This window comes from Anser cygnoides, chromosome 8 (assembly GCF_040182565.1).
Source record: "Anser cygnoides isolate HZ-2024a breed goose chromosome 8, Taihu_goose_T2T_genome, whole genome shotgun sequence".
In the NCBI taxonomy this organism is placed as follows: domain Eukaryota; kingdom Metazoa; phylum Chordata; class Aves; order Anseriformes; family Anatidae; genus Anser; species Anser cygnoides.
The window spans coordinates 1,276,630-1,290,000 of NC_089880.1; the positions used below are offsets into that span (position 1 = coordinate 1,276,630).

Here is a 13,371-nt window from a genome sequence, read left to right on the forward strand (position 1 = left end):
ACACAATGAAAACAGAATTATTAAAAGCCACAACATGCCTGCCAGTCTATCATGCTACAAGTAAATCAGGGAGCTAGCTACCCCATGTCCTTCTGTGTCCTGAGGAACATATCATGCCCCTCAGTGCATTTTTATGTCATTCATATGGGCAGAATTGCATCAGGTTGGTTTTCTTTCCAGCTGAAGCAAACCGCTGCACATTGCAGTGACCTTTTCATATACCAGAGGAGAGAAGAGAGATATTCCTACAACAGGATGTTAATAAACGGAAATGGAGTTCAAGTCCAGAATGCTGTGCTTGTTCAGACACTGAGGCACAGATACTAAATGGAAGTCTGAAGGACTACCGTAAGGACAAAGATTAGGCCTCAGATGTGTTCCCTGTTTCACACAATCCTGCCATCATTATTATCCCATATGCTAATGAGCACCAAGTAGGTAATTATTCCCTAGCTTGCTTCACATTACTCGTTCTTCCTGACCTCCCATTGAAATGTAACAGTGACAGCCTCCACAGAAAATACAGGGCAAGATCTTGCAGGCAGGCTCTCGGGAAAGGGCTGCACTGGCTCTTGGGAAAAGGTCCAGGAATGGCCCTGGAGGAGATGCGCCATCTCAGAGAGCCTCTCAAGCTACAGGCTGTGTCCTGGAGAGCAAGCATTTTAGAAGCTGCACTTCTGCCGCGTGTATTCAAACAGGGAGGTGAAGCTGCTCTTTGTGAGGAAGACGACTCACGACAATTTACTAAGCCCAGGTGCAGGGAGAGGATTTGTCAAAAAATTCTCAGCAGTGGTGTCCTGAGGTTAGTCATCTGGGGAATCCTTTTTTTTTTTTTTTAGGACAGCATCCTAAGGGAGCAGCTCCATTTCCTTTTCCTCACTGCATACTCAAAGACCAGTGCAGTTGTACAACTGAACCACAAATTCTGATAATAGATGTTTTACCCTGACCACCTGTGAAACAAGTGACGAGATGCCTGTTAAGTAGCCCACCCACCCCAGACGCCCGGAGGTACCCACATACTGCTGCACAAAGGAGTAGGCACAGATGTTTTGCTACATGTTCCTAGAATGGTAGTGCCCATGTGGACAACTACACTCAGCGTGTACTAAGGAAAGGGACATCAAGCTGGAAAGAAGCCCACTTGAATTTACACGGGGTCATAACAGCAGACAAATTACTGCATGCTGGCATCGAGGTCTAGAAGAGAGATGCATGTTGAATAGCTCAAGACCTGTCCAGAAAGCTTGTGCACACAGCCTGGGTCTAGATATCTGTCAGCTGTTCTGCACAGAACACATACGTGCTGCGCTGCCACATGACACCCACTTCACATATCCTGCAGAAAGTGAGCATGGCAAAGAAAATATCACTTTCATCCTGTGCATCTTCTTCACTGTCTAGATCTGCTGGTTGTATTTTTGTTTGTGTTCTGAAACAGCAGAAAATCGGGGGGTTGGGGGGGGGGGTGGCAAAAAGCTAAATAAATATTTAATGTATCAGCACCTGTCATATAGTTTCTGTGCACCGCCATTATCGATTTCCTGGTAGTTCTCCTCCCCTAGCCAACTTCATTAAAGAATACAAGTAAAGTAATAAGTCATTTCACACTCTGTCTGACCATTATACAATAATAGCAAGATTTCATGCAAGGGTACAACATTATGCCCATCTGCAATCACAGCCTCTTTGCAAAAATCTCAATTCACACTTCACATGCCGCTAACCTTGTTACCATTCCCTTCCTAAATCCATCAGTCTTGCAGCTGCACATCTTCACAGACCAACATCTTAAAATTCACCACTTTGACACCCTCACATCCCTACAGGTCAAGCTAAAGAAGCCAACCAAGAATAATAAGGGGTACCCCAGATGTTTAGTTTACTTCAAGCCAACCTTTCCTGGAACAGGGTGTAGTTCTCTCTTTATATGCTAGGGATCCATGTAAGGTGTTTGTTTTAAGGGACGAGACCTCAAACAAATTTCAGACTTCTTCCCTCACCAGTCTTTTTTTTTTCTTTTTTAAATAAGTATAGCTCTTTGTAGATGGAATTTGAACAAGAAGCACGATAATGAGTAGGTTGAGGGAAGGAAAGGTGTTATCTCATTAAGGAAATTACTAAGACATCCCCACCATTACTTCGGTTTGAAAATGCGGCAATTAAAGCGCCCTGCGCGAGCTCCCAGAGACAAGGGAAGACTTCCGTGCGGCGGACCACGCGCGGCCCGGCCGGAGAGAAGGAGGCGGGAGGGAGCCCCGGGCAGGCGGCAGGCACCGCGCCGGGCCCGCGCCCCGGGGCCGAGGGCTGGGAGGGGGCGCCCCGTCGGGGCGAGCCCCGGGCCCGGCGCTGGCGGCGCGAGGCGCCTCGTTTGGTGCCTTTGAAATCCGCTAATTCCGAGGAGTGGCGTTTGCGCGCTGCCATTAATAGAAACGGCTGGTGGAAAATAGGGCATATGAATATGGAAACGGAGTTTTGATGTGATGGGCGCTCCACCGGCCCTGCTCTCCGCCTGGGAACCGGCAGGGACAGGAGCCTGCCCCAGCTGCCCCGCGGGCGGTGGGAGCAGCCCCGGGGAAGAGGCAGGTCCAGCGGCTTTTCCATCAAACAGGGGCACCGGCGCTCCGGGGGGCCGCCCGCCCTCTCCCATCGCCGTGCCGTTCCGGGGGGGGGGGGGGGGGGCCGGCCCCATGAGCTGCCCCCCGCCAGGCCCCTCGGAGGACATTTCGATGCTGTTCCCGGAGCGCAGCGGGCGGCTCCTCCTGCGGGGCGAGGGAGCGGAGCCGTCCCGGCCGGGCAGCTCTGCCGTGCTGCCCCTAACTCGCGAACGGGGCTCCGCGTTAAAGCACCTACCGGGGAGAAACCCGCCCGGTGTCACCGGCGGGAGACGTGGGCTTCACAGCAGGACAGAAAAAAGGGGGGCGGGGAGCTGCGTAATTCCAACCCGAAACGGTTTTTCACCGCTTGTCCCCATCACCCCCGAGGCTGGGGATATTTCTCGCATGGTGAAGGGGTTTACCGCTGCCACGGGTGAGTTCGGCCTGTCTGCACCCACTCTACGCCCTGGGATGGAGCCGACTATTTAAAGACTTAAAGGGCGACTTACGGCGTGCAATCGCACAGAAGCATCGTGTGAATTTGGAGGAAGGTCAGCTCTGGAAAGGGAGAAAATAACAAAGGTTAAAAACCCACTCGCACGAGAAGCTGGCTGGAGGGGCCACGGGCAGCGCCGGAGAGTAACGCGGCGTTACAGTGTGTAAACGCAACCAGGGGAACCGGGCACCAGAAGCCTTGGCTCGCTCCCTCTCCCCGCTTCGCAGCGGCCCAGCCGAACGCCCCCCGGCTGGGGAGGGCGGCTGCAGTTCCCCCATGTCCCCGGCAGCCGCCTCCGCGCCGGGGCAGGCGCACAGGGAGCAGCACAGGCAGCGCTCAGCGCCATGTCCCAGCCCAGCCAAGCCCCCACCGCCTCACTTTCTGCTCCAACGATGGTCAAGCTAATCCCCCAGGGGGGGCAGTAATTAAACTTGACCCTGCCGCTGCATCCCGCCAGAGAGCCCTTCAGCCCTCAGCAGCCTACCCGCGGCTCAGCCGGGAGCCGGAGGCTGCAACGGGTCCCAAAACCTGCCCGAGCGTAGCAAGAGCCTCCACGAAGGAAGCTCCCGTGTCGTGCCAAAACACGCGAAAAGGACCCAGCAGAGACAAACCAAAGGGGGACGGGGCAAGAGCCCCACCGCGTCCCGCCGCGCCGGCGTCGATTCGGAGCGACACGGCCAGAAGCGGAGCAGACGCGTCCCGCTTTTTGCCCCCACCGTCTACACCGGGGGAGGGAAACACGCAAAAAGTGGGGACAAAACCCTCGGGATGGGCGGTCCCCAGCCCGTGCTCGCAATGCCCCTCGCAGCCCGGGGCAGGAGCTTTGGCCCGAGCGGCGGAGGCGAGAGGAGCGGCGCGGAGGGAGCGAGGAGCCAGGCTCGGCCTCCTTCATCGTCACCACCGCCTCCCGCCAAGCGCGGGGAAGGAGGCCACGCAGCTCTCACGCACGGGAGGCTCACGGCCCTCCCGAGACCGGCCTCACCAGCTGCGCGGCCCCGACGTGCGGGCAGGACCCGGCCGTCCCTGGCCGAGCCGAGTCGTGCCTGGCAGGGCCTCCCGGCGCTGTCCGCGGTGCTGAGGGCAGGCGAGCCGCAGCCTCCGGGCCGGGCTCCGCGGGTGCCCCGGAGCTGCCGGCCGCCGGTGCTCCGGTAACAGCGGGGCCGCCTGGGGGAGGCATCAAATGCCCCCAGCAAGCCCGAGGGCTACCGGGCCCCCTCGTTTACACACACACCGCACCGGTCGCCTTCAGCCTCCCGTTTCGTTTCCACGCCCGACAGCCCAACACCGAGTTTTCTCCGCCGGGTGCCCAAATTTCCCGAGGTTTACAGCTTCGAGAGCCCCTTTAGCTCACAACAGAGGGGTTTCGGGGCTCACGTCTACTTCCAGGGCCTCAGCACCGGGGCGAGGGCGGCACAGGCTGCACGCTCACGGCCGCTAACGGCACCGAGAGGCGCCCGGTCCCGTGAAGCCGCCCCCGGCCCGGCTCTTTGTGAGCCGCGGGGCGAGGCAACGCGCCCCGGTTGGCGGCTCCTGCCCGGTGCGAACGGGCAGCGGGACGAGCGAGCGGGCTTTATAATTTCCCTCCCAGCCCCGCTTCCCAAGGGGAAAAATAGACGGGAGCGATTCCGGCTCCAACCTTCCTCCTCACACCCACTTTCCAGCCAGGTCGGGAATCGCACTGCGGGAGAGGTCGCGGTTCCCGTTCCCCCCAGCAGAGCTTTAGCCGCCGTCCGACCCTCGGCACCACAAGGCACCGGCACTGCCACAGCCCCGGCCGCGACTTCCAACCCCGCGGGAGCGCCCAGCCCCTTCCCGGCCCCCTGCCCTGGGGAGCACTCGTCCATTTTGCGCGAACTTTTCCTGATTCTTACTGCTTTTCAACGACTTTGTGCGGTGAAAACACGAGTCCCGATTTAGCCATCGCGAAGAAATACGAGCCTGGGACCAGCTTTTCCAAAAGAATCGCCTCCTTTTCGGGAGAAAACAGCCCAGGATTCGCTGTTTGGGTAGGCGAGAGAACCCTACCCGAGCCCCGCTACCCACTCGCTCCCCCAGGCCGGGCAGGACGCGATCCCCCAGCCCGGGGGGGCTGCCCGGGTCGCCCCGGGCCCGCTCCCAGCTCGTTTCTGCCGGGGCGCACTTGGGGACGGCGGCGAAGGCGCGGGGGAATTGTCAGCGGCCGCCGCAACACGGGCACAAAACGACGTGGGCGTTCCCGGCCCTCTCTCCTTTTGTTAGATCAAGACAGGGGTCAATATGGTTTTAACGCGAATTTATTAGCAGAGAAATCGGCAAGCCGCTCGCTAATTAGCAAAGCCTAAATAAACGTGCCCGCAGGCTCCTCTTTTTCTTTTTTCGTCTTTTTTTTTTTTTAATTCTCTCTTCGAGAAAGAGAGAAGGGGAACGCACTAGAAAAATAAAAATAAAAACCCCAAAATCCAAAACCTCAGAGGAGAAGATACTGTTTGGCTTTATGAATGCTTTATAGACGATTCATGGATAACTTCCTAATTTCGCAAGAGGGTGTTCACCCCCGAGGGCTGGGGCCACAGTCGGCCGGGGAGCCCGGCGGATGGTGGCAGCCCCCAGCCCCTGCCCGCGCTCCCTCTCCCTGCCGCCCCCGACCCCCGCGGCTCGGGACCGGCGGGCGCTAAGCGAAAAAACCACCCGCCGGGGGTGGGCAACGACCAGAGGGGGGCTTGGGGGCTCAGAGCCCGCCGGGGCCTCCTGCTCGTATCCCCTCATTACTCACCCCCAGCGCAGGCGCTCGCTGTCTGTCCCAGCTCGGTGCGCAGACAGCTGCCCGGCTGGGGCCGCATCCCCAGGCACGGCACGGCTCCGCTCGGCTCGGCCCCACCGCGCCCGCCCCCATGGGCCGGAGCCGGCCCGGGCTGTCCGCCGCCGCCTCTCCCCGCCGGCTTCCCGGGGAAGCGCCACAGCCCTGCCCAGGTGCTTAAAATAACGGCGAAGGGCACCGCACCTGGCGCGGGGTGGTGATTTTTTCCCCTTTAAAATACAGCTAGAAAGAAAAAAATCGCCTGTTACGAAACAACGAAAATAAAGAAAAAAAGAAAAAAAGTGGCGTTTGCCTTTTCTACTCCAAATTTCTTGCATTCTCGTCACGAGGAAAATTAGCTACCTTGATTTTCCACGTTTGTTAAAAAAAGATAAAGTTTATTTCTTTTTTTTCTTTTTTCCCTGTAATTTTTCAGTCACAAAAAATCTATATTTTGTCATCTAAGCATTTATTTTACTGAATCCAAAAAGACATGAAAAGGAAGAGGGGAGAACCACGTTCGTTCGTTTTAAACTAACGTATAGAAGTGATTTTTTTTTTTGGACAACATATAATAAATATGATATAGCACTCAGCACTCGGTCTGTACAATTCTGTTCGCATTAGGGAGCATGCCACTTTTCAGTAAGAAAAAAAAAAAAAGTCATGAGAAAAATCAGTGCAAAGTTCTCCATTCCCCCGGTCTTCTCCGACGGGCGGGGGCGAGGCTCGCTCATCCCTCGGTCCTCTCCAGCGGGCAGGCTCTGCGGCGGGCTCCCTCGCCCTCTCTTCCTCCCCCTCCTTCCCTCTCTCTCTGTCTCCGAGCTCTAAGTCCTGTCTCGCAGGAGCCGAGGTCGGCGGGGCGCCCCGTGGGTCTGCCCACGTTCCCCCGCGTGTGGTCTTTTCACTTACGGGCTCGGCTCGGGGTTCACGGTTCAAGAGTCCCTGCTCTGACTGATCGCCTCCTTCGGTGGCTGGTGGCTGCCTGCAGACGCTCCTGCCCCTCGGCTTCCCCTCGTTTCCTTCTCTGCGGTGCTGGGGCTTGTTTGGGGATGGGGAGGGGAAGGGCTCGTTGCGGGGACCGCGGTGCCGCTTCACCGGGGGTGCGGGGTGCCCGGCATGGGGTTGGCCAGGGGGTTGAGGGCCGGCTGCCCGCCGGGTCCCAGCCCGTGGATAAGCACCCGCGGCACCAGCGGCCGCTGGAGCTGGGGGTGCGGCGCGGGGGGAGTCCGGTACATGCTGCTGTACATGGCCGCGGCGGCCGCGGCCGCCGTCGTGCTGTCCATGCTGCCCAGCAGGCTGGGGTGGTAGAAATAGGGCGAGGGGAACATCCTCTGCAGGGCCGAGTAGTTCCCGGCCTCGGCCAGCAGCTCCAGTCCCACCGCCGTCTGCCGCTTCCACTTCGTCCTGCCGGGGGGAGCACAAGAGGCGGCTGCAGAGCGGGTGCCGCGACGGGGCCCCCGGCACGGGCCAGCATGGGCCGGCACAGCCCGGCCCGGCCCGATGAGCGCCGTCGGCTGCAGACGGCCAGCCCCTTCCCCACCCCGGCCCTGCCGGGACCCCGACGGGGCGCTGCGGCCCTCGGTACCCGCACGGGGCCGGCCCCGGCCCACGGTGCCCGGCGGGGCCCAGCTCCCCCCGCGCACACACATGCACACACACACACACGCACGCACACGCGCGGCAGCTCCGGCCAAATTAATAAACATGGCGCCCCGGTTAGATTGCAGCGCGCTGACACTAATGTTTTCCGACAGAATTAGGGTGGCTGCAACCGTATGTAATGAGACAGAAAATTATGGCAGCGGTGACAACTGGACGGAGCCCCCGGCCCGCCGGGGAGGGCGCGGGCCGCGCACCGGGCTCCCGCAGGGACGGCGTGAAACCCTTGGAAACCCAGGGAAAACCGTGAACCCCTTGCTCCCGGGGCCGGGCCGAGCCGTGGGTGAGCCGCTGCCCCGTCGGGGCCCCCTTACCTGCGGTTCTGGTACCAGGTTTTCACCTGCGTGTCGGTGAGGTTGAGGGCGGCAGCCAGGTCCATGCGGTCCTGCACGCTCAGGTACTTCTGGCGCTCGAAGCTGCGCTCCAGCTGGTTGAGCTGGTGGTCGGAGAAAGCTGTTCGCGCCTTCCGCGGCTTCTTGGCCCGCACCGGCGGGCTGTCCCGGCTGCTCGTGATCTCCCGGTCGCCCTCCTCCTTCGTCCCTGCGAGCGAGCCGAGGAGCCGTGAGCGAGGGGCGGCGGGACCCCGGAGAGACCCCCGCCCCTCCCTGGAGCCGTCCCCGGGCCCCGCCGCCCCCTCCCCCGGGACTTCTCCGGGGTGTTTGGGGAAGGGGCGAAAAAAGCGGGGGGCGGCGGGATTTCCCCGCTCTATTTGTCAACGGCGGGGGTTTCGTTATTTTTTCGCCCTCCCTCCCCCCCCGCCCCTAAAAGCTGGGAAATCGATATGTCAATCCACCCCTGCTCGTAGCCGGGTTTGTAGCGTTCCTTGATCTTCCCTGCAGGAAGAACAATAATCTCTCTAATTGACCCACTGGGGAGGTTGGTGCACACAAAAATGGCCAGACCAGACTGTACATCTGTTTTGGGCACTCTTATGCTAATCCTAAAATAGCAAAATGAGCGGCTCACACCAGCGTCTCGCTGCTATTCAGCCTTGCAAAAATATGTGAATGGGGAAAAATTAGAAAAATGTGTCCCGTCACCTCGCGGCTTAAAGTGCGCTTCCTGCGAAGCCAGCCCGCGGGAAGGGGAGGCTCCGCTCGCATCGAACGAAAAAGATCCCCTCTCCGTGCCGCCGTTTCTCACTCTTTCCCTTCCTTCCCCTTCCTTCCCCTTCCTTCTCCCCACGCACACATCGCTGTTTTCATTTACAAACCCTGAGCTGCGGAGGCTTCCCCATGAGCCCGAAATCCATCCAAAAAGAAAAAGGAAGAGAAGACGGAGAAATAACCCTTCCTGGTTTTCGCAAAACGCACAAAGCCCGGCGACCTTCTCTGCTTATCGCGGGCCGGTTCTTTTTGTTTGTTTGTTTAATTTAAACTTCTTTCGTTTATTTGGTATTAGGAAGGTGGTGGGGTTTGTTGCATTTATTTCTCTTTATTTTTATTTCAGATCGAATGAACAAAACCGAAAAGGATGAAGGCATTAAGTGCAGCGGGGCCGCTGTGCGTGGTTCTTAGAAAGCCGGGGAGGCATTTACGCGCGATAACCTAAAAAATAAACACGCTCTCCTTCCAAACGCCATCGTACCCGTTCAGCCTAATTCTGTTAAAAACGAACACTTTAAAAAAATAAAAAAAAATAAACAAAGACTGAGAAGATGAGGAGGAATTCTCAATCGCCGGAGAGAATAAAACGCGGTTGCATTAATTTTTACCCATTTTACAAACGAGACAGCGACGATCGCGACAAACCCGTGCAGAGCGGGGCCGGTGCTGCTCTCCTCCGGTTCCCTCCTCCCTCCGGGCCGTACCGGCAGCGGAGCGGGGCCGGGACGTACTCACCATGGCATTTGATGTCGCCCTGCGTGTCGTCGCGCTTGTCGAGCTTGGCTTTGCTGTCCTCCTGCTCGAGTTTCGGCCTGAAGCTCTCCGGGGCCACGCTGCCCTCCTGCTTTGGGGTGTGGTGGGGAGAGGGGACGCTGGTGCTGTAAGGTGCGCACGCCGCCAGCGGTTTGCTGTCGCCCAAAATGTCCTTAATTAAAAAAGAGGAGGTGGAAGTCCTGGGACCGGAGCCGGCCGAGCCCAGCTGGGCCGGCGGCGGCTGCGGGGGAGACGGCTGCAAACTCGGCGGCGGCGGCGGCGGGTGCGGGCCGAGGTGGAGGTGGTGCGGCGGCGGCGGGAGGCTCTCCGCCACCCCCAGGTGCGGTTCGGGGTGCTCCATGCTCACCGAGATGGGCGACGAGGGCGCCGTGCCCACGGTGTCGATCTCCGAGCAGGGGGACGGCGTGGCCTGGCTCCTAAAATCCGTGGGCCGGCCGTCGCCGTGCGGCCGAAAGTCCCCGTTCATGACGCCGGGGCTGCCGGAACTGCCGCCGGACAGGATGGTGTCTATCCCGAAGCTGGACCCGCTCGGCCCCTCCATGGCGGCCCACTAGCGCTGCGCCCGCATCCCCGGGGGCTACCCGCTCACCGGGCGGCGGGCCGGGGGGGGCAGCGCACCTGCGGCGGCACTCGGGCGGGCGGCACTAGCGCGGCGCGCCCGCCGAGCGCCGCATCGCCGCCGCGCTGGGCCGGGCCGGGCCGGGCCGGGCCGGGCCGGGCCGAAGTTAGTCGGGAAGTTGCGGGCGGAGGCGCGGAGCGGGGCGGACTCCGGCCACTGCGGCGCGCCCGCCCGTGCCGGCCGGCTCCTCTCGGCGGCGGCGACTCCCCCCGTGACGTCACGGCCGCCGCGTCCCCCGCGGGTTATGATAAACCCGGGCTTTCTCCGCCGCCGCCGCCCGCCCCCATTGGCGGCCCGCCGAGCGGGGGGTGATGCCGCCAGGGCGGCAGCCAATCAGCGCGCGCGGCGGCGGGCACCGTCGTTCTCTCAATGCCCCTCCCCTCCCCCGCCGCCGCCGCCGCCGCCGCAGCGCCGCCCCGTCGGGGAGAGGGGCGAGACGGAGCGGGAGAGAGGGGAGGGGGAGGGAAAGGCACATCGAGGAACGGGATGGGGGGAGGAAGGAAAGGGAGAGGAGCGGGACGGCACCGCCAGGGCGGCGGCAGGGCTGCGTCCGTCCCGGTGCGCTGGGCGGCGGCGGGCGCACAGCGGGGCGAGCGACAACCCTCGGGGGTCCGGGACCGCCAAGGGGTGGGGGGGGATGTGGCGGGTGCTAGCACCGACGGGGCTACGGTGTGAGCGGGGAGCGCACGGCCCGCTGTGCTGTCGGGGCGCCCTGGACCGTTCGGTCCCTCCCCGCCGGCGGCCCCGTTCCAGCTCCCGGCGGCGGGGTCGGGCCGCGAGTCCCCTCGGAGAGCAGCAGCCCGTGTTTGCGTCTGCGGGACGGCTCCCTTGTTGAATGTCAGAGTAATGGGAACTGCCAGTGACAAGACGTCGTATTAATCCTGATTAAGTGCCGTGTCAACCTAATTAGCAGAGTAATTACAAGGTGGTAATGAATGATTCAGAGTTCTTTGAGTTACATTTTACTCCGAATTACCATTTCCAGGCCCCTACGAACCGGGGGCCTGCCCACCCCGCCGCCTCCCTTCCCAGCCTGCAGGCCCGTCCCGGCAAAGCACCCCTGGGGCCCGGCCGGCCCCGAAAGCAGCAGCGGCGGCCCCAAACCTCCCCCCGCGGTGCGCCCCAGAGGAGCCCGGGGCCGGACACGGCTCGAGGCGGGCACAGAGGGACGCGGCTGGGCGAAGGGGGCTCCGGGCGGGACTGGGGCAGGACTGGTTTAAGGGAAGTTTTCTGGATGCTGGTGGTCGGCCGCGGCTCTCGGTAACGCCACGGGAGCGGGCCCGGCGACCCGGCCGCGGAGACAACGGCTTCCCTGCTGCGGGGAGCCTCGGCCGGCTCTGCCGGTGGTCGTCCTTGGGGAGAGAAGGGAGCGGTGAGGACACGAGGGCCCGTTCGACCCCCTCCCCGTCCTGTTTGTCCCGCACCGGGGGTCCCCGCCCTGCCAGCGGTGGGCTCACCGCTTCCCCCCAGCTGTGCTCTCCCCCCCCGCTTCCCCCCGCAGTGCGTCCCCCGGCGAACCCGCTCCGCTCAAAGGTGCGGAAGGGCGCGGGGACCGCATGGGAAGCAGAGGGGGCACGGGGAGCCGCGGCGAGGCGGCAACTCGTTGCGGACGGCTGGCCCCGACGTGACACACCGCAGCCGCACGGCGTCCCGGGGGCAGCGGCGCGGGGTGGGAACCCGCACCCCAAAGGACAAGGGCGAGGTCCCTCTATGCGGAGGGGGCTGCGGCCTTCGGCTCCGCTTTCGACGGCTTGGGGCCATGCTGAGCCGAGGAGCTCCTGTGTTCTCGCTGTCAAAAACCGGGGGACTTCCCTGGGTGTCGCCGTTGTCACACCCGAAGCGTACGGCCCCCGCTGGGCACCGCGGAGAAGCAGGTCCCGGCCCGACCCCCGCACTTCCTAAGAAGTTTTTCGACGGCAGGAGCCCCCTCCCGCCTGCAGCACCTCCCGAGCAGCCTCCGCGCTCCGCCCCGACGGCCCCGCCACCGGGGCCTCCACTGGTCGGGCAAGAAACCGCGGCGGGGCTGTGGGCTGCCAGGCGCGCGGTTTGCCCCGGGACTTTACGAGCCCGTTTTGTGCCCAGAGGCGGTTAAGCCGGGGGAGGTGCAGGGCCGCCCATGTCCGCTGGGCGGCGGCAGCGGCCGCCCCCGTGATCCCCGACGGGAGCCCGGTGCGGCCGGGGCCGAAGGCAGCGCGGGGGCGGGCGGCCCGGTGCTAGCGGGGGACGTGCACGGCGAGGTGCGAGCGTGTCTGGGCGGTCGGATCGGGGCACTTGAACGAATAAAGAAAGGAAAAGAGGATAGAAAAAAAAAGGGAATACTGGAGAGTGAAATGAAAGGTCAGAAGAAAGGGGGGAAAATAACCAAATCTGCAAATGCACAAGCAAGCTCCTGCAGCAGAAAAGCAGCCCGCAGCGGCAGTATTTATTCTGCTGTCTTGGTTTGCAATTTACCAAAAGTATGTCCTAATTATTCCTAGGAGAATGCGGGATCCGAGGTAATATGTTACACTAACATAATCCTTTAACTCACAATGCACTTTCGCGTCCCGGAATCAGGATTTAGGGCTTAGAGCCATGTTCCCGAAGAGTGAACACCTTTCATTTCCCTCCTCTTATTTTTTTAATCCTCGACTCCATTGTGCAGACATATTCTAGGGGAAAGCGGCGGCGAGGCCGGCTCCGGGCAGCCTCTCCGCTCCCGGGCCGGGCACCCGCAGCCCAGGCGTCCCCGGCAGCCCCGGCTTTCCCTGCACCTCCCGGGGGCACGGCGGAGGCCCTGGCCTCCCGGGGGCCGGGGAGCTCAGTACGGGGGCATTACGGCTCCTGCCGCTTTCCACCGGCCCATAAAAGGGCGCCCGCAGCGGGGCAAGGAGGGGCAGCGGGACTCGCTCTGCACTTGTTGGGGCCTGGGGCGGGTGCGGGACCCCCCCTTCCCCTCTCTTCCCACACGTCTGGCTGCGGGCATAAACCACGAAGAGGCCCCCCCCTCTCCCAGCCCCTCACCGCCAATAGATCAGCAATAACGGAATCAAAGCGATGAGCGAAGGTGCCAGTCAGAAGGGTCGGACGGGGCCCTACCCGTTAATTAGCAGACAGCTAATTAGAGCAGCACTCGGAGCGCTAATCAATGGCCGGCTGGGGGCGGCGAGTGGCAGGGACGGGGTATCATGTGCCGGGCGGGGGGCGGCACGGACCTGCCCCGGGATTCGGCCGCGGCGAGCCGAGGAAGCGGCTGCAGCGGTGCCCCGAGGGCCGGCCCCGGCCCCTCAACGGCGGGTGGGCAGCCCCTGCTCTGCCCGGCCGGGGAGGGCGCCGAGGAGCGGGGCGCTGCCCCTCTGCCT

General features: G+C 61.9%; 1 protein-coding gene across 2 annotated transcripts; it reads right to left on the reverse strand.

Annotated features, from left to right (window-relative positions):
* Positions 1–4,444: 4,444 nt before the first annotated feature.
* On the reverse strand, positions 4,445–10,080 carry BARHL2 (BarH like homeobox 2). Of its 2 annotated transcripts, XM_048066941.2 has the most exons (4): positions 9,758–10,077; positions 9,373–9,562; positions 7,846–8,071; positions 4,445–7,276 (listed from the first exon to the last, which is right to left on the reverse strand). In XM_048066941.2, the coding sequence occupies exons 1-4, from the start codon at positions 9,950–9,952 to the stop codon at positions 6,964–6,966; spliced, it is 924 nt and encodes a 307-aa protein (XP_047922898.1). In that variant the 5' UTR covers positions 9,953–10,077; the 3' UTR covers positions 4,445–6,963. The 2 variants fall into 2 exon arrangements, with proteins under 2 accessions (XP_047922898.1, XP_047922897.1); XM_048066940.2 differs by having other exon boundaries at positions 9,373–10,080.
* Positions 10,081–13,371: the final 3,291 nt, after the last annotated feature.